General features: G+C 49.7%; 1 protein-coding gene across 1 annotated transcript in view; it reads left to right on the top strand.

Annotated features, from left to right (window-relative positions):
• Window positions 1–20,167, top strand: part of LOC139422325 (potassium channel subfamily T member 2-like) — an 84,831-nt gene that overhangs the window by 20,369 nt on the left and 44,295 nt on the right. The window contains exons 2-6 of the mRNA XM_071173520.1: window positions 9,823–9,902; window positions 10,383–10,485; window positions 12,857–12,913; window positions 14,439–14,487; window positions 14,953–15,012. Of these exons, the coding sequence (XP_071029621.1) occupies window positions 9,823–9,902; window positions 10,383–10,485; window positions 12,857–12,913; window positions 14,439–14,487; window positions 14,953–15,012 (349 nt within the window). The remainder of the gene's footprint in view (window positions 1–9,822; window positions 9,903–10,382; window positions 10,486–12,856; window positions 12,914–14,438; window positions 14,488–14,952; window positions 15,013–20,167) is intronic.

Here is a 20,167-nt window from a genome sequence, read left to right as displayed (position 1 = left end):
TTACTTCATCTATTGTTTATCAATCATCGCATTTTCTCACTACAACCATTTGTAAGTCAACAGTTGTTACAACAGCTGTTCCAAGTTGTTCTAAGTTCTTTGCAGTAGGTTTTTGTCATTTTAGTCGGTAAACAATTATTTTTGTTGTTTAAAAAATATGTTTAATTAATGACCGTTGAACCACATTAAATCTTACAGATGATGTATTTAGAGAACAAAAATAATCAATCATCAATACTAATCAACCTTACCTCTGGTTCTATCTGACATGTTTCTTTGTTTGAAGCAATATTTGCCCTTTTTCCACTAATACAATTCAAAGATTTAATCTACCAAAGCAATTATTTTGAGCAATTATCTACTCTTACATCATAATGAGTAAAGCTTTTTGGGAAAGTAGCCGGGTTATTGCTAGGAGCGATGTGTTATTGTGTGGTTTGTTCTTATTTGGCTCTGAAATAATGTTCTTTGTGAGTTTTTAGTGTGTTTTTCTTGTTTCCCTCCTTTAGATAGCAATCACACTATAATCTATCCCACGACTATATTTCCACTTTACTTCTTCTCTTCTGTGGCCCCCTCAAGTCTCAAAGCTGCCTCTTAGAAGCACATCAGGAGCAGAGTGACTTCTCAAATGATTTGTTCGTTGCTGTGGAAAGTTGCCATGGCTTCTTTCAGAGTTGGAGGGACTATAAAGAGACTCATAAATAGAGATATGGATGGTTGGTCGGCTGAAAGGGTGATCACCTTTGGTGTGTAGAGTAAGGAAATAACACTAGTGGGAAGAGGCAGGGGGATGGAATGAATAAGAGATGGGTAATTAACAGCAGACTGAATTTAGGAGGAGGATGGGGATGGGAGAGGGAAGATAGGAGGGGATGGGAGAGGGAAGATAGGAGGGGGGTGGGAGAGGGAAGATAGGATGGGGATGGGAGAGGGAAGATAGGAGGGGATGGGAGAGGGAAGATAGGAGGGGGATGGGAGAGGGAAGATAGGATGGGGATGGGAGAGGGAAGATAGGAGGGGATGGGAGAGGGAAGATAGGAGGGGATGGGAGAGGGAAGATAGGAGGGGGATGGGAGAGGGAAGATAGGATGGGGATGGGAGAGGGAAGATAGGAGGGGATGGGAGAGGGAAGATAGGAGGGGGATGGGAGAGGGAAGATAGGATGGGGATGGGAGAGGGAAGATAGGATGGGGATTGGAGAGGGAAGATGGGAGGGGGTTGGGAGAGGGAAGATATGAGGGGGATGGGAGAGGGAAGATAGGAGAAGGATGGGATAGGGAAGATAGGAGGAGGAGGGGGATGGGAGAGGGAAGGTAGGAGGAGGAGGGGGATGGGAGAGGGAAAGTAGGAGGAGGAGGGGGATGGGGGAGGGAAGGTAGGAGGAGGAGGAGGATGGGAGAGGGAAGGTAGGAGGAGGAGGGGGATGGGAGAGGGAAGGTAGGAGGAGGAGGGGGATGGGAGAGGGAAGGTAGGAGGAGGAGGATGGGAGAGGGAAGGTAGAAGGAGGAGGGGGATGGGAGAGGGAAGATAGGAGGAGGAGGGGGATGGGGATGGGAGAGGGAAGGTAGGAGGAGGAGGAGGATGGGAGAGGGAAGGTAGGAGGAGGAGGGGGATGGGAGAGGGAAGGTAGAAGGAGGAGGAGGATGGGAGAGGGAAGATAGGAGGAGGAGGGGGATGGGAGAGGGAAGGTAGAAGGAGGAGGGGGATGGGAGAGGGAAGATAGGAGGAGGAGGGGGATGGGAGAGGGAAGGTAGAAGGAGGAGGGGGATGGGAGAGGGAAGGTAGAAGGAGGAGGGGGATGGGAGAGGGAAGATAGGAGGAGGAGGGGGATGGGAGAGGGAAGGTAGAAGGAGGAGGGGGATGGGAGAGGGAAAATATAAGGAGGAGGGGGATGGGAGAGGGAAGGTAGGAGGAGGAGGGGGATGGGAGAGGGAAGGTAGGAGGAGGAGGGGGATGGGAGAGGGAAGGTAGAAGGAGGAGGGGGATGGGAGAGGGAAGGTAGAAGGAGGAGGGGGATGGGAGAGGGAAGATAGAAGGAGGAGGGGGATGGGAGAGGGAAGATAGGAGGAGGAGGGGGATGGGGATGGGAAAGGGAAGGTAGGAGGAGGAGGGGGATGGGAGAGGGAAGGTAGAAGGAGGAGGGGGATGGGAGAGAGAAGGTAGAAGGAGGAGGGGGATGGGAGAGGGAAGATAGAAGGAGGAGGGGGATGGGAGAGGGAAAATAGAAGGAGGAGGGGGATGGGAGAGGGAAGGTAGGAGGAGGAGGGGGATGGGAGAGGGAAGATAGAAGGAGGAGGGGGATGGGAGAGGGAAGGTAGGAGGAAGAGGGGGATGGGGATGGGAGAGGGAAGATAGGAGGAGGAGGGGGAGGGGGATGGGAGAGGGAAGGTAGAAGGAGGGGGGGATGGGAGAGGGAAGATAGGAGGAGGGGGATGGGGATGGGAGAGGGAAGGTAGAAGGAGGAGGGGGATGGGAGAGGGAAGGTAGGAGGAGGAGGGGGATGGGGATGGGAGAGGGAAGGTAGGAGGAAGAGGGGGATGGGGATGGGAGAGGGAAGGTAGAAGGAAGAGGGGGATGGGGATGGGAGAGGGAAGGTAGGAGGAAGAGGGGGATGGGGATGGGAGAGGGAAGGTAGAAGGAAGAGGGGGATGGGGATGGGAGAGGGAAGGTAGGAGGAAGAGGGGGATGGGGATGGGAGAGGGAAGGTAGCAGGAAGAGGGGGATGGGGGTGGGAGAGGGAAGGTAGGAGGAGGAGGGGGATGGGAGAGGGAAAATAGGATGGGGATGGGGATGGGAGAGGGAAGATAGGAGGAGGAGGGGGATGGGAGAGGGAAGATAGGAGGGGGATGGGGATGGGAGAGGGAAGATAGGAGGAGGAGGGGGATGGGAGAGGGAAGATAGGAGGGGGATGGGGATGGGAGAGGGAAGGTAGAAGGAGGAGGGGATGGGGATGGGAGAGGGAAGATAGGAGGAGGAGGAGGAGGATGGGGATGGGAGAGTGAAGGTAGAAGGAGGAGGGGGATGGGGATGGGAGAGGGAAGATAGGAGGAGGAGGAGGATGGGGATGGGAGAGGGAAGGTAGAAGGAGGAGGGGGATGGGGATGGGAGAGGGAAGATAGGAGGAGAAGGAGGATGGGGATGGGAGAGGGAAGGTAGAAGGAGGAGGGGGATGGGGATGGGAGAGGGAAGGTAGGAGGAGGAGGGGGAGGGGGATGGGAGAGGGAAGGTAGGAGGAGGAGGGGGATGGGAGAGGGAAGGTAGAGGGAGGAGGGGGATGGGGATGGGAGAGGGAAGATAGGAGGAGGAGGAGGATGGGGATGGGAGAGGGAAGGTAGAAGGAGGAGGGGGATGGGGATGGGAGAGGGAAGATAGGAGGAGGAGGAGGATGGGGATGGGAGAGGGAAGGTAGAAGGAGGAGGGGGATGGGGATGGGAGAGGGAAGATAGGAGGAGGAGGAGGATGGGGATGGGAGAGGGAAGGTAGAAGGAGGAGGGGGATGGGGATGGGAGAGGGAAGGTAGGAGTAGGAGGGGGAGGGGGATGGGAGAGGGAAGGTAGAAGGAGGAGGGGGATGGGAGAGGGAAGGTAGAAGGAGGAGGGGGATGGGAGAGGGAAGGTAGGAGGAGGAGGGGGATGGGAGAGGGAAGGTAGGAGGAGGAGGGGGCTGGGAGAGGGATGGTAGAAGGAGGAGGGGGATGGGAGAGGGAAGGTAGGAGGAGGAGGGGGATGGGAGAGGGAAGATAGAAGGAGGAGGAGGATGGGAGAGGGAAGATAGGAGGAGGAGGGGGATGGGAGAGGGAGAGGGAAGGTAGAAGGAGGAGGAGGAGGGGGATGGGAGATGGAAGGTAGGAGGAGGAGGGGGAGGGGGATGGGAGAGGGAAGGTAGAAGGAGGAGGGGGATGGGAGAGGGAGAGGGAAGGTAGAAGGAGGAGGAGGAGGGGGATGGGAGAGGGAAGGTAGGAGGAGGAGGGGGAGGGGGATGGGAGAGGGAAGGTAGAAGGAGGAGGGGGATGGGAGAGGGAAGGTAGGAGGAGGAGGGGGATGGGAGAGGGAAGATAGGAGAAGGAGGGGGATGGGAGAGGGAAGATAGGAGGAGGAGGAGGGGGATGGGAGAGGGAAGGTAGGAGGAGGAGGGGGATGGGGATGGTAGAGGGAAGGTAGGAGGAGGAGGGGGATGGGGATGGGAGAGGGAAGGTAGAAGGAGGAGGGGGATTGGGATGGGAGAGGGAAGATAGGAGGAGGAGGGGGATGGGGATGGGAGAGGGAAAGTAGGAGGAGGAGGGGGATGGGAGAGGGAGAGGGAAGGTAGAAGGAGGAGGAGGATGGGGATGGGAGAGGGAAGGTAGAAGGAGGAGGGGGATGGGAGAGGGAAGGTAGGAGGACGAGGGGGATGGGAGAGGGAAGGTAGGAGGAGGAGGGGATGGGGATGGGAGAGGGAAGATAGGAGGAGGAGGAGGATGGGGATGGGAGAGTGAAGGTAGAAGGAGGAGGGGGATGGGGATGGGAGAGGGAAGATAGGAGGAGGAGGAGGATGGGGATGGGAGAGGGAAGGTAGAAGGAGGAGGGGGATGGGGATGGGAGAGGGAAGATAGGAGGAGAAGGAGGATGGGGATGGGAGAGGGAAGGTAGAAGGAGGAGGGGGATGGGGATGGGAGAGGGAAGGTAGGAGGAGGAGGGGGAGGGGGATTGGGAGAGGGAAGGTAGGAGGAGGAGGGGGATGGGAGAGGGAAGGTAGAAGGAGGAGGGGGATGGGGATGGGAGAGGGAAGATAGGAGGAGGAGGAGGATGGGGATGGGAGAGGGAAGGTAGAAGGAGGAGGGGGATGGGGATGGGAGAGGGAAGATAGGAGGAGGAGGAGGATGGGGATGGGGATGGGAGAGGGAAGGTAGAAGGAGGAGGGGGATGGGGATGAGAGAGGGAAGATAGGAGGAGGAGGAGGATGGGGATGGGAGAGGGAAGGTAGAAGGAGGAGGGGGATGGGGATGGGAGAGGGAAGGTAGGAGTAGGAGGAGGATGGGGATGGGAGAGGGAAGGTAGAAGGAGGAGGGGGATGGGAGAGGGAAGGTAGAAGGAGGAGGGGGATGGGAGAGGGAAGGTAGGAGGAGGAGGGGGATGGGAGAGGGAAGGTAGGAGGAGGAGGGGGGTGGGAGAGGGATGGTAGAAGGAGGAGGGGGATGGGAGAGGGAAGGTAGAAGGAGGAGGGGGATGGGAGAGGGAAGATAGAAGGAGGAGGAGGATGGGAGAGGGAAGATAGGAGGAGGAGGGGGATGGGAGAGGGAGAGGGAAGGTAGAAGGAGGAGGAGGAGGGGGATGGGAGATGGAAGGTAGGAGGAGGAGGGGGAGGGGGATGGGAGAGGGAAGGTAGAAGGAGGAGGGGGATGGGAGAGGGAGAGGGAAGGTAGAAGGAGGAGGGGGATGGGAGAGGGAAGGTAGGAGGAGGATTGGGAGGGGGATGGGAGAGGGAAGGTAGGAGGAGGAGGGGGATGGGAGAGGGAAGATAGGAGAAGGAGGGGGATGGGAGAGGGAAGATAGGAGGAGGAGGAGGGGGATGGGAGAGGGAAGGTAGGAGGAGGAGGGGGATGGGGATGGTAGAGGGAAGGTAGGAGGAGGAGGGGGATGGGGATGGGAGAGGGAAGGTAGAAGGAGGAGGGGGATGGGGATGGGAGAGGGAAGATAGGAGGAGGAGGGGGATGGGGATGGGAGAGGGAAGGTAGGAGGAGGGGGATGGGAGAGGGAAGGTAGAAGGAGGAGGGGGATGGGAGAGGGAGAGGGAAGGTAGAAGGAGGAGGAGGATGGGGATGGGAGAGGGAAGGTAGAAGGAGGAGGGGGATGGGAGAGGGAAGGTAGGAGGAGGAGGGGGATGGGAGAGGGAAGGTAGGAGGAGGAGGGGGATGGGGATGGGAGAGGGAAGGTAGAAGGAGGAGGGGGATGGGAATGGGAGAGGGAAGATAGGAGGAGGAGGGGGATGGGGATGGGAGAGGGAAGGTAGAAGGAGGAGGGGGATGGGAGAGGGAAGGTAGGAGCTAGAGGGGGATGGGGATGGGAGAGGGAAGGTAGGAGGAAGAGGGGGATGGGGATGGGAGAGGGAAGGTAGGAGGAGGAGGAGGATGGGGATGGGAGAGGGAAGGTAGGAGGAAGAGGGGGATGGGGATGGGAGAGGGAAGGTAGAAGGAGGATGAGGATGGGAGAGTGAAGGTAGGAGGAAGAGGGGGATGGGGATGGGAGAGGGAAGGTAGGAGGAGGAGGAGGATGGGAGAGGGAAGGTAGGAGGAAGAGCCTGATAGGGTTTAGTTGTAAGTAAAACAGATTAATGTGTGGAAAACAGGGACAGTTGCCAGAAAGCAGAGCACTCACCATTTTTACTTTGTTTATCTAAATTTAATTTAGAGGCTGTTGCTGTACAGAAAGTTCCAGATCATAGTACTGACTGTGTAGAGGACTGTTCCATTACAAAGTGGAACATTTTCTAGAGCTAAAGCTTTGATCTTATCAGTGCTAATGTAGGAATTAGTACGGACCCAGTTCAAATCCACTGCCCCAATACCATACCATCTAAACCCCAGCCTGCCTAATGTACCATGGCTTTAGCTCTGTATCTAGTGATAATGAGGGTCATTCAATCATTTAAAGTGCGACACACACTGTTCCCAGATCTGCCGTATTCTTTAACTGTTATGACTAACTGTTACCTATTTACATATATTGTGGTGTAGCAGGCAATACTTTAAGGCCAGATGTTAATGAAGGGTAGAGCCTACAGGAAATATGTTATGGGAATGGTTGTTTTCATGGTAATGGTTGTCTGCAGATAGGAGTAATCCATCTCTTTAGCCTCCCTACTGCCACTTTAATGGCAAGTGCATTGTGTAAAGTTTTCTCACTGCATTCAGTTGCAAATACGTATTTTACCCAATGGTGCATTTTACTCTCCTTGGTGTTTTTTTTAGCATTTTATCCAGCATGTTCATGTATACAAAGAGTTGGCTGACAGATCTACAGTGTGTGTGTGCAAACGCGCGTGTCTGAGAGAAATATCGACAGAGAGAAAGATGCTCCATCACCATAGCAACAAAGAGCAACGTCCCTATGTGCTAAGAGTGTATGGTTGCTAACGGCGTGTGTGTGTGTGTGTGTGTGTGTGTGTGTGTGTGTGTGTGTGTGTGTGTGTGTGTGTGTGTGTGTGTGTGCGTGTGACTGACTGACTGACTGACTGACTGAGGGACCACTATGTGGGGTCCTGGTTTTCATCTACAGTATTAAAACCCTGTGAAGACCCCCACCAGTAAGGAGATTAGATTGTGACCTGTGTGTGCTGGGCCTCTGTTTTCATCCTGTGTCTGGGCCATCCAGCGCTGCCTTCCTCTACGCCACTTTCTGTAGGATGAAAGAACAGAAAAAGTGGCCAATCTCTCATGAGGGGGTCTACCAGGAAATGAGATTTCTTGATGACAGTGTGTATGTGTGCGTGCATGCTGGACTGGATTTGTGTGTGTGTGTTCATATGTATGTATCCATGGAGTGCACTCACTACTCTTGTCTTTGTTTTGCATGTTATCCCATGTGACTGAGTTCCTTCCTGTATGTGTCCATATACCGATATAGGATCTTAATGGCATATGGAGGTGTATATTTCAGGCGTTGGCTGTGTGTGTACTATGTGGTCTGTCTGGCAGTAGGGACTGAGGGGGGTGAGGGAGGAGAGAGCAGTAATTATGGACTCTTCATATTCAGCAGAACAGAGGGAAGTCATTTGTTGCTCTATATTTAATCAGCGGAGATAACGAGGCTGACTGTAGCTGCCATGGCAGGCTGACTGACTGGGGAAGACACACAGCGACATCATTTCCTCCTGTCTTTAATATAACCTAACCACACTGTTATTTATTTCCCAACTTATTGCTGCTGTTCCTTTAACCATTATCACCTCTCTCTATGTCTCTCTCTCTCTTCACCTCTATTCTCTCACTCCGCTCTCCTCTTTCCATTCTCGCTCTCTGTTGTCTAATTTCTTTCCTTTTATTTTCCCATATCTATCTACCTCTCCCTCAATCTCCACTACTCCCCCTCCCTTAACTTTGGTATTCACCTGTTACCCATCTTCCTCTTCACTGGTCATTCTCCCTCCATCCCTCCCTCTCTCTATCCCTCCCTCTCTCTATCCCTCCCTCTCTCCATCCCTCCCTCTCTCCATCCCTCCCTCTCTCCATCCCTCCCTCTCTCCATCCCTCCCTCTCTCCATCCATCCCTCCCTCTCTCCATCCCTCCCTCTCTCCATCCCTCCCTCTCTCCATCCCTCCCTCTCTCCATCCATCCCTCCCTCTCTCCATCCCTCCCTCTCTCTATCCCTCCCTCTCTCCACCCCTCCCTCTCTCCATCCCTCCCTCCCTCCATCCCTCCCTCTCTCCATCCCTCCCTCTCTCCATCCCTTCCTCTCTCCATCCCTCCCTCTCTCCATCCCTCCCTCTCTCCATCCCTCCCTCTCTCTATCCCTCCCTCTCTCCATCCCTCCCTCTCTCCATCCCTCCCTTTCTCCATCCCTCCCTCTCTCCACCCCTCCCTCCCTCCATCCCTCCCTCTCTCCATCCCTCCCTCTCTCTATCCCTCCCTCTCTCCATCCCTCCCTCTCTCCATCCCTCCCTCTCTCTATCCCTCCCTCTCTCCATCCATCCCTCCCTCTCTCCATCCCTCCCTCTCTCCATCCCTCCCTCTCTCCATCCATCCCTCCCTCTCTCCATCCCTCCCTCTCTCTATCCCTCCCTCTCTCCACCCCTCCCTCTCTCCATCCTCCCTCTCTCCATCCCTTCCTCTCTCCATCCCTTCCTCTCTCCATCCCTCCCTCTCTCCATCCTTCCCTCTCTCCATCCCTCCCTCTCTCCATCACTCCCTCTCTCTATCCCTCCCTCTCTCCATCCCTCCGTCTCTCCATCCCTCCCTCTCTCCATCCATCCCTCCCTCTCTCCATCCCTCCCTCTCTCCATCCCTCCCTCTCTCCATCCATCCCTCCCTCTCTCCATCCCTCCCTCTCTCCATCCATCCCTCCCTCTCTCCATCCCTCCCTCTCTCCATCCCTCCCTCTCTCCATCCCTCCCTCTCTCCATCCATCCCTCCCTCTCTCCATCCCTCCCTCTCTCTATCCCTCCCTCTCTCCACCCCTCCCTCTCTCCATCCCTCCCTCCCTCCATCCCTCCCTCTCTCATCCCTCCCTCTCTCCATCCCTTCCTCTCTCCATCCCTCCCTCTCTCCATCCCTCCCTCTCTCCATCCCTCCCTCTCTCTATCCCTCCCTCTCTCCATCCCTCCCTCTCTCCATCCCTCCCTCTCTCCATCCCTCCCTCTCTCCATCCCTCCCTCTCTCCATCCCTCCCTCTCTCTATCCCTCCCTCTCTCCATCCCTCCCTCTCTCCATCCCTCCCTCTCTCTATCCCTCCCTCTCTCCATCCATCCCTCCCTCTCTCCATCCCTCCCTCTCTCGATCCCTCCCTCTCTCTATCCATCCCTCCCTCTCTCCATCCCTCCCTCTCTCTATCCCTCCCTCTCTCCACCCCTCCCTCTCTCCATCCCTCCCTCTCTCCATCCCTTCCTCTCTCCATCCCTTCCTCTCTCCATCCCTCCCTCTCTCCATCCTTCCCTCTCTCCATCCCTCCCTCTCTCCATCACTCCCTCTCTCTATCCCTCCCTCTCTCCATCCCTCCGTCTCTCCATCCCTCCCTCTCTCCATCCATCCCTCCCTCTCTCCATCCCTCCCTCTCTCCATCCCTCCCTCTCTCCATCCATCCCTCCCTCTCTCCATCCCTCCCTCTCTCCATCCCTCCCTCTCTCAGGGTGCAGGTAGAATTCTATGTGAATGAAAACACTTTCAAGGAGCGCCTCAAGCTGTTCTTCATCAAAAACCAAAGATCCAGTGAGTTGTCAATGTTCAGACAGGGAGTTCCTACTTATTGTCCTATAGACTGGCTGTCATTACATAATCATTTCTGTTTGGGTGTTCCTTCACATGATTGGTTGCTTCGTTAAGTGCTCTGTCGGTGGTCTTCCCTGAGTGGTTTTGACTGTGTGTGACGTGTTGTCCTTTTGCTCTAGGTATATTCCTGTATGTCTATATGTTCTGTATGTCCTATCAATGTCCTCTGTGTCCCATTCATTTTCTCAATAACCAAATGGCTGTGTTTACACTGGCAGCCCAATTCTGATCTTTTACCCAATTATTGACAAAAGATCTGATCGGATTGTTCAAAAGACCAATTAGTGGCAAAAGATCAGAATTGGGCTGCCTGTGTAAACACAGCCATTGATTGATGATAATGTATTATGTTTAATTGATTAATTCATTGACTTTATTGATTAAGTCCTTGACTTGCTGTGGTTGGTTTATGTGCTGCAGGTCTGAGGGTGAGGCTGTTCAACTTCTCTCTGAAAGTATTGAGCTGTCTCCTCTACATGGTCAGAGTCCTACTGGACGACCCACAGGAGGAGAGACAGGACTGGTGAGGAAGGGGGGGTAAATAAGAGTGGCTTTAGTATTGGAGAGGGAGTAGGGAGTATTGGTGGAGAGGGAGTGAGGAGTATCCGTGGAGAGGGAGTTATGACTATTGGTGGAGAGGGAGTGAGGAGTATTGGTGGAGAGGGAGTGAGGAGTATTGGTGGAGAGGGAGTGAGGAGTATTGGTGGAGAGGACATGAGGAGTATTGGTGGAGAGGACATGAGGAGTATTGGTGGAGAGGACATGAGGAGTATTGGTGGAGAGGGAGTTAGGAGTATTGGTGGAGAGGGAGTGAGGAGTATTGGTGGAGAGGGAGTTAGGAGTATTGGTGGAGAGGGAGTGAGGAGTATTGGTGGAGAGGGAGTGAGGAGTATTGGTGGAGAGGATGTGAGGAGTATTGGTGGAGAGGGAGTTAGGAGTATTGGTGGAGAGGACATGAGGAGTATTGGTGGAGAGGGAGTTAGGAGTATTGGTGGAGAGGGAGTGAGGAGTATTGGTGGAGAGGGAGTTAGGAGTATTGGTGGAGAGGGAGTGAGGAGTATTGGTGGAGAGGGAGTTAGGAGTATTGGTGGAGAGGGAGTGAGGAGTATTGGTGGAGAGGACATGAGGAGTATTGGTGGAGAGGACATGAGGAGTATTGGTGGAGAGGACATGAGGAGTATTGGTGGAGAGGGAGTTAGGAGTATTGGTGGAGAGGACATGAGGAGTATTGGTGGAGAGGGAGTGAGGAGTATTGGTGGAGAGGGAGTGAGGAGTATTGGTGGAGAGGGAGTTATGACTATTGGTGGAGAGGGAGTTATGAGTATTGGTGGAGAGGGAGTTATGACTATTGGTGGAGAGGGAGTTAGGAGTATTGGTGGAGAGGGAGTTAGGAGTATTGGTGGAGAGGGAGTGAGGAGTATTGGTGGAGAGGACATGAGGAGTATTGGTGGAGAGGGAGTTAGGAGTATTGGTGGAGAGGGAGTGAGGAGTATTGGTGGAGAGGACATGAGGAGTATTGGTGGAGAGGGAGTTAGGAGTATTGGTGGAGAGGGAGTTAGGAGTATTGGTGGAGAGGGAGTGAGGCGTATCAGTGGAGAGGACGTGAGGAGTATTGGTGGAGAGTGGTCAGTCAGTACTTACTATGGAGCAAGAGGGATAGGTAAAGACGAGATGTAAAGGTTAGGTTTAAGGTAGTTTCGCTTGGCCAGGGGCTGGGAGATAGAGACCAGATGTAGGGAAGGACAGTGGAAAGGGAAAGAGTAGGGGATAGAGAAATGGGTCATGTTGAGAGCAAAGGCATTACAATTCTGGAGGAAACAGAGAGAGAGAAATTTGAGGTCATATAGGATGGGGTAGAGGAACACAGGAAGCTAAAACTCTTTGACTGTCCAAACATGACACGTTTCAGTCCTCTTGTTATGCATGTTCCCCCTTTAGTCTGGACTGTTCCAAACATGACATGTTTCAGTCCTCTTGTTATGCATGTTCCCCCTGTAGTCTGGACTGTTCCAAACATGACACGTTTCAGTCCTCTTGTTATGCATGTTTCCCCCTGTAGTCTGGACTGTTCCAAACATGACACGTTTCAGTCATCTTGTTATGCATGTTTCCCCCTGTAGTCTGGACTGTTCCAAACATGACACGTTTCAGTCCTCTTGTTATGCATGTTTCCCCCTGTAGTCTGGACTGTTCCAAACATGACACGTTTCAGTCCTCTTGTTATGCATGTTTCCCCCTGTAGTCTGGACTGTTCCAAACATGACACGTTTCAGTCCTCTTGTTATGCATGTTTCCCCCTGTAGTCTGGACTGTTCCAAACATGACACGTTTCAGTCCTCTTGTTATGCATGTTTCCCCCTGTAGTCTGGACTGTTCCAAACATGACACGTTTCAGTCCTCTTGTTTAGTTTAGTTTATTTGTATTTTTACAGGGACAGTGCACATTAATCAACGTTTCAGTAAAAGTGCCGGTTTTAGCCAGCCGGCTAATTTTCAACCGCAGTCCCTGGGCAGGTTATTAAAAACAATTACAATATAGACAATAGCAGCATAGAACAAGCAAGACATAGCAACATAGGACAAGCAAGACATAGCATACAGACAGAGCAACATAGGACAAGCAAGACGTAGCATACAGACAGAGCAACATAAAACAAAAAGCAGCAAGACAAAATTCATAAAAGCAACAAAGTGTTTCCACACCTCACAAGCTACAGACAACAGACAACATGGAAAGCGGCAACACACAGCTAGGGACCATGTTCACAAATCTGATTGACCTTTAGCCATGTCTTCAAGCATTTTGTGAAAGTGTGATATGTGGTGCAGTTATGTGTGTCTGATGGCAGTGTATTCCAGACATGGAACATTGTTATGCATGTTTCCCCCTGTAGTCTGGACTGTTCCAAACAGAATGCATCGGTCCACCCCAGCAGGACCCAGTTTGACTGGTAAGTTTACATGTTTATGTCCCATTCATCTTTAATGAGGAGCCAAGACTGGTCTGAGAGTCTAATACAGAGAGAGAGATGTTCATCTTGTGTCCACCACAGAGCACTGTAATGAGACCATGTACAACAGACAGTTAATGATACTGTGAGTAATAGAGAGGTTGGAGATGTAGACATGGTACATTATGCAGGTTGACGTTTATTGTCATGACTCTTGCCCTGGAGGCAGAACTGAGCGATTTCCGCTTGAAGGGTCAACTGCATAGAAAAAATGGGTTATATCCTAAAAAATATATGACAACAAAAATGAGCCTTTTGGTCTTGATTTAAAGTTATGGTTAGGCATTAGTGTTAGCAGTGTGGTTAAGTTTAGGGTTAGGTTTTGATGCCTGTGGCTGTGCCAGCTAGTGACCATTCTGCCTCCAGGGCAAGAATCATGACAATAAATGCCAACCTGCAAACATTACATTATTGCAGTAGCACATTTGTTTGTCACAATGTTACCTGTATGGTTTTCATGCCAACATAATATGTACTGTATGTAGTGTCCATATAACCTAATTAGCAGCTGCTGTCTGTAAAACAATCAAAGACTGATACAGGAAATGTCTTGGGGCTGCTGTGAGTGTGTGCAAACAGAAACTATTTGAATTAGGAGTCTTGGGACTGATGATTTGCACTTAAAAGTGAACTTAGTTTGCACTCATCCAAAATGTCCTTACTAGGAGTGGAATGTCCAGTGGTGTGGACTGAGATTCAAAGGCACGAGTGAGTGAGTGAGTGAGTGAGTGAGTGAGTGAGTGAGCGAGTAAATGACCAACAAACCGACCATCCAACTGACTGAGTATGTCCCAGATGTGACTGGGTCCTTGGGCTCTGCCTCCAGTCCTGCTCAGGGACATATTTATTTAATTGGCGGCTGGTGACACTGTAAACTCTGGCTATAAATGAATAAGGAGTATGACAGAGTGTGCTTAATAAAGACTTTGACTGGCCGTTGCTCCAGGCAGCACACTAAGAGGACACAAACACACACTCCAGGCAGCACACTAAGAGGACACAAACACACACTCAAGGCAGCACACTAAGAGGACACAAACACACACTCCAGGCAGCACACTAAGAGGACACAAACACACACTCCAGGCAGCACACTAAGAGGACACAAACACACACTCCAGGCAGCAGACTCAGAAGGCAGCAATGATAAGCCCCGCGAGGCCTCTGGATAGAGCCTCTTTCTCACAACAGAGCTGTAAATCTGCATTCATGTTATCTGCGAAAATTGATTGTGATGCTTTTTCACAGAGGAAGTCTAATGGCAGCTGTAGTTCAGAACCACTCGCTTGTGAACAACATAATTACAAGAGGCGTTATGTCGTTGGATTGATCATATTTGAAAGGGAGTCCTTTTAATATTTACCCCTGTTACATCTCCTTTTTCTTTTCTTCTCCCTCTTCTCCCTCCTTTCCTCTCCTCCCTCTGTGTCATGTATGATGTGCTCTCTTTGTTCTGTGTCTGCAGGTCTCTTATCATCTGGGTGAATAGGCCTCTGCCTCTGTGGGCTCTACAGGTCAGACACAATGTTGAACTGTCATATTAACAAGGCTGTCTGCACACACATGCAAGCACACACACACACACGCACACACACACACGCACGCACGCATGCACACGCACGCACGCGCACGCACGCACGCACGCACACACACACGCACGCACGCACACACACACACACACACACACACACACACACGCACACGCACACGCACGCACGCACACACACACACACGCACACACACACACACACACACACACACACACGCACACGCACACGCACGCACACACACACACACACACACACACACACTCTCTCTCTCTGGTTTATTGCTTCACTTTAACTTCTTATTGATGGAGTTCAATCATCAAAATGATGATTCCACCCACTCTCTGTCTCTCTCACTCTCCATTGCTGTTACTACTTCAATCTTTCTCTCTCTCTTTCTTTCTCTCTCTCTCTCCTTTCATCTCTCTCCAGGTGCTTGTAGCTTTCATCAGCTTTTTCGAGACCATGTTGCTTGTGTACCTCAGCTACAAGGTCAGTACACTGTAAATCTGTTCCCTGTAAATGTACAGAATTATACTGGAACCAGAGTTGCCAACTTTAATACTGTAATTTTGCTGTAATATATTTTACAGTACTATTTCCCTTACTGTAAAACAGATTACAGCATCCCAAAATTACAGTATTGTGCTGGTATCTCTGGTGCCAGGTCAATGCTGTAAATTTACAGTGAAATTCTCACTGAAATCTAAATGTAAGAAAAACTTAATTTGTACGTAAAATAAATATATTTAAATTGGTAACAATATTAACAACAAATTACACAAAATAATTGACTATAGAAGTAACAACAGTTGACACATATAAGTTAAGTTACACAGTTAACCAAATAAGAGCAACACTACAACACTAATTTAAAAACAATATTGTTTGCCTGTGTGTGGGGCGTGTGGGGAGACAGAGACTAAGAGAGAGAGGAAGTTCAAATTGGGATTGGGTACAATCCTAGACCTATGATCAGGGGCAACTCTATTCGGGGTAAGGGTGTTCAGAGGCGGTGAAACACACAACGGGACAGTATGTACAGTAGAGCATCCAGGAGAGAGAAGTCAGCGCTGAATCAGGTGTTCATCATGGGGCTCCTTAACAATCCTCCTCAGTTCTGATTTATTTGTCAGCTCTTCTCACCCTTAGGACAAGCATAGAACAATACATAATAGAATGAGAGACAGAGAGACAGAGAGCACCAGGGATGTTACCCTGAGGGTTAAAAGATAGGTGACAAGGGACATATCAAGCTGGTGTTGTGTGTGCGTGTACTTACCTCACTAGAGGTCATTCAAACTGAGAGCCCAGTGAACCCAATCACACAGGGTTGTGACATCTGAGAACACTGTGTCCCTGTGTTGTTGCCGTTCATGCTCTCCCCATTGAGTAGCCTGTATCAAGGTGACATCTAGATAGCTACCAATATGAGTTATTTATTGTGTAGGCTGCTATCCCATTTGAAATATAATCCTGGTGCGGAAAAAATTGGCCACTTTACTAGCTACCGCCAGCAACACTGTGTTACAGCTGCTCAGTGGCAAGCACCTTAGGTCGCAAACACCTCGATACAGTACAGGTGCAGTGCTCATTCCAATCCGCTTTGGTGGTGTAACAGCCCACGACGTGGTTTATGTGTCAAATTCAGCCTGTCAATCAGGAAAAATAAACGCTGCGAAGGTAATAATATGGGTAATATCTTTTGAACTGCTAGAAACAAACCATTATCTCTGTAGTAGCGGTGAAAACATAACAGTCCCTAATCTGTGCTCAGTTTATCCTCTATGGCACTCAGAGGTGTACCTAAAAGCCTATAATCACAACTGTTATTATCTGGGTTGTGTCAACTTGAGCTAGCTAACTAGCTGGCTAGATAGATAGAAAGCAAACGTTAGCCAGCTAGCTAGCTAGGTTAGCTAAGAAAAATGGCAGTAATTCAACATTAGCTAGCAATAAAATACTTAGAAACAAATCAAGGTACCTACCCAGAAGCTGCTGAAAATATTCTTCCACTTCACAGCTGCTTTAAGAAGATATTTACTAAAATAGTAATGTGTCTCACACGACAGGTTGGCGCCTGAAACTGATCATTTGAATCTACAGTAGGCATAAGCTATTAGTGTAAAAAAAATACAATATGTTAGAGTAATTTTTACAGTCAATAACAGTATTTTTGACCTGTTCACCGGATGTTCTACCTTGTCCCGGACCTGCTACTTTGGACCCTCTCTCTACCGCACCTGCTGTCTCTAACTCTGAATGATCGGCTATGAAAAGCCAACTGACATTCACACCTGAGCTGCTGACCTGCACCCTCTACACACCACTGTGATTATTATTATCTGACCCTGCTGGTCATCTATGAGCATTTGAACATCTTGACCATGTACTGTTATAATCTCCACCCGGCACAGCCAGAAGAGGACTGGCCACCCCTCATAGCCTGGTTCCTCTCCAGGTTTCTTCCCTAGCCACTGTGCTTCTACATCTGCATTTCTTGCTGTTTGGGGTTTTAGACTAGGTTTCTGTATATAATAAACTTGATTGATTGATTATTTTTCAGCATTTTACCATAATGCAGTGCTATCTACAGCATTAATGCTGTAAAACACATGTACTGTATTTTACTGGGAGTTCTACAGTGTTTTAGTGTTGGGATTACAGAAACTGAGTCCCTTCACAGACACTGCTGGAGATGGATAGCTATTTTGGTGCCCCACAAAACAACAAGCCTCAGTCTGTGTATGTCTATGTAGATACAGTGCCTTGCGAAAGTATTCGGCCCCCTTGAACTTTGCGACCTTTTGCCACATTTCAGGCTTCAAACATAAAGATATAAAACTGTATTTTTTTGTGAAGAATCAACAACAAGTGGGACACAATCATGAAGTGGAACGACATTTATTGGATATTTCAAACTTTTTTAACAAATCAAAAACTGAAAAATTGGGCGTGCAAAATTATTCAGCCCCTTTACTTTCAGTGCAGCAAACTCTCTCCAGAAGTTCAGTGAGGATCTCTGAATGATCCAATGTTGACCTAAATGACTAATGATGATAAATACAATCCACCTGTGTGTAATCAAGTCTCCGTATAAATGCACCTGCACTGTGATAGTCTCAGAGGTGTGTTAAAAGCGCAGAGAGCATCATGAAGAACAAGGAACACACCAGGCAGGTCCGAGATACTGTTGTGAAGAAGTTTAAAGCCGGATTTGGATACAAAAAGATTTCCCAAGCTTTAAACATCCCAAGGAGCACTGTGCAAGCGATAATATTGAAATGGAAGGAGTATCAGACCACTGCAAATCTACCAAGACCTGGCCGTCCCTCTAAACTTTCAGCTCATACAAGGAGAAGACTGATCAGAGATGCAGCCAAGAGACCCATGATCACTCTGGATGAACTGCAGAGATCTACAGCTGAGGTGGGAGACTCTGTCCATAGGACAACAATCAGTCGTATATTGCACAAATCTGGCCTTTATGGAAGAGTGGCAAGAAGAAAGCCATTTCTTAAAGATATCCATAAAAAGTGTTGTTTAAAGTTTGCCACAAGCCACCTGGGAGACACACCAAACATGTGGAAGAAGGTGCTCTGGTCAGATGAAACCAAAATTGAACTTTTTGGCAACAATGCAAAACGTTATGTTTGGCGTAAAAGCAACACAGCTGAACACACCATCCCCACTGTCAAACATGGTGGTGGCAGCATCATGGTTTGGGCCTGCTTTTCTTCAGCAGGGACAGGGAAGATGGTTATAATTGATGGGAAGATGGATGGAGCCAAATACAGGACCATTCTGGAAGAAAACCTGATGGAGTCTGCAAAAGATCTGAGACTGGGACGGAGATTTGTCTTCCAACAAGACAATGATCCAAAACATAAAGCAAAATCTACAATGGAATGGTTCAAAAATAAACATATCCAGGTGTTAGAATGGCCAAGTCAAAGTTCAGACCTGAATCCAATCGAGAATCTGTGGAAAGAACTAAAAACTGCTGTTCACAAATGCTCTCCATCCAACCTCACTGAGCTCGAGCTGTTTTGCAAGGAGGAATGGGAAAAAATTTCAGTCTCTCGATGTGCAAAACTGATAGAGACATACCCCAAGCGACTTACAGCTGTAATCGCAGCAAAAGGTGGCGCTACAAAGTATTAACTTAAGGGGGCTGAATAATTTTGCACGCCCAATTTTTCAGTTTTTGATTTGTTAAAAAAGTTTGAAATATCCAATAAATGTCGTTCCACTTCATGATTGTGTCCCACTTGTTGTTGATTCTTCACAAAAAAAATACAGTTTTATATCTTTATGTTTGAAGCCTGAAATGTGGCAAAAGGTCGCAAAGTTCAAGGGGGCCAAATACTTTCGCAAGGCACTGTACATGTGACATGTCCTGGGGGAATGTACTTTACATCTCATCATTTGATCCTCTGATATACAGTCTAGATTAAGCATATATCTGAACAGGGCCGTCTCCAGGCATAAGTGACGTAAGGGGTTGCTTAGGGCCCCCGGTACCCACATTTGTTTTGGGGGGGTGGGACTCAGTCGTGGTCTCAAATGACTGTTTAGAGTTAGAATAGTAGAATAACCAAGGTTCACTTTCGAAAAGTGGTTGTGCATCAGCAGTTTTTCTATTGTTATGTCAGTCACTGACTGTCACTCAATTCACCAGGTCAGCTAACGATTGTTAGATTGGTAAGTTAGGCTAGCCAGCTATCTAAACTTGTAGCATAATCATAGCTGAATACCGACCAAGCACGCAGGGCATGTGCCCAGTGGCCCTGACCTCCAAGAGGCCCCCATTGATTTTATTGATCACTTTCACTCAGATATCATTAACATGTGTAGAATTACATGACATGTGTTATAAAAATGGTTAAACTTCTCTCCGCGCCATGGCAAAATATGTAGAATTGCAGAAAGCTTGCTTTAAAGCTGCACCATTTTATCTACTCCCCCTGTCAAAATGTGTTAAATTGTAGGAAATGAACTTTAAAACTTAAATTCAAGAGGGGGGGCTGTAAAGAGGGAGGCCACTAAAATGGTTTGGGTGGGGGGGGGTGGGGGGGGCAACCAAATCGCGCTTAGGACCCCTAAAAGCTTGGGCCGACCCTGTATTTGAGGAGCCTCAACAGGCTCTCCCTATTGAATGATGCATGAGAGTGACTGGGATAAAGGAATCCCCCCCCCCCCCCCTCAGAGAGAGGCAGCGTGTGATCTGATCCCCCATGGAGGGTTACCCAGCATCCCTGCTCTTTGATGTACGTAGCAAACTAGCGGTGTGTCTATTGGTCTGTGGAGCTGTCACACCATGGCTCACACTGCCTAGCCTGCTACAGTGTCAGTCAGGGGGCAAGGAGGGGGTGGAGGTTTTAATGCTTAAACCTCATCGATAACTCTGTGGACATACACAAAGCCTGGCTCTGGCTGTCCACCCACACAAACCAGGTCTCTGGTTAGCTATAAGGAAGCTGTGGCTGAACACATAAAAAAGCGACATGATATTTGACATCTTAATTGTACAAGAAGCTTACAGACTGAAACCTGAGTAATGCCTCCTTTTTAAGTGGAAGTGAACAGGTAGAAAAGGAGGGTCACCCTTGTCCATGTCCGTGTTCAACAGGGTAAACGTCTCATT

The sequence above is a fragment of the Oncorhynchus clarkii genome, chromosome 12 (assembly GCF_045791955.1).
Source record: "Oncorhynchus clarkii lewisi isolate Uvic-CL-2024 chromosome 12, UVic_Ocla_1.0, whole genome shotgun sequence".
In the NCBI taxonomy this organism is placed as follows: Eukaryota; Metazoa; Chordata; class Actinopteri; order Salmoniformes; family Salmonidae; genus Oncorhynchus; species Oncorhynchus clarkii.
This window is presented reverse-complemented; position numbering and strand designations above follow the sequence as displayed.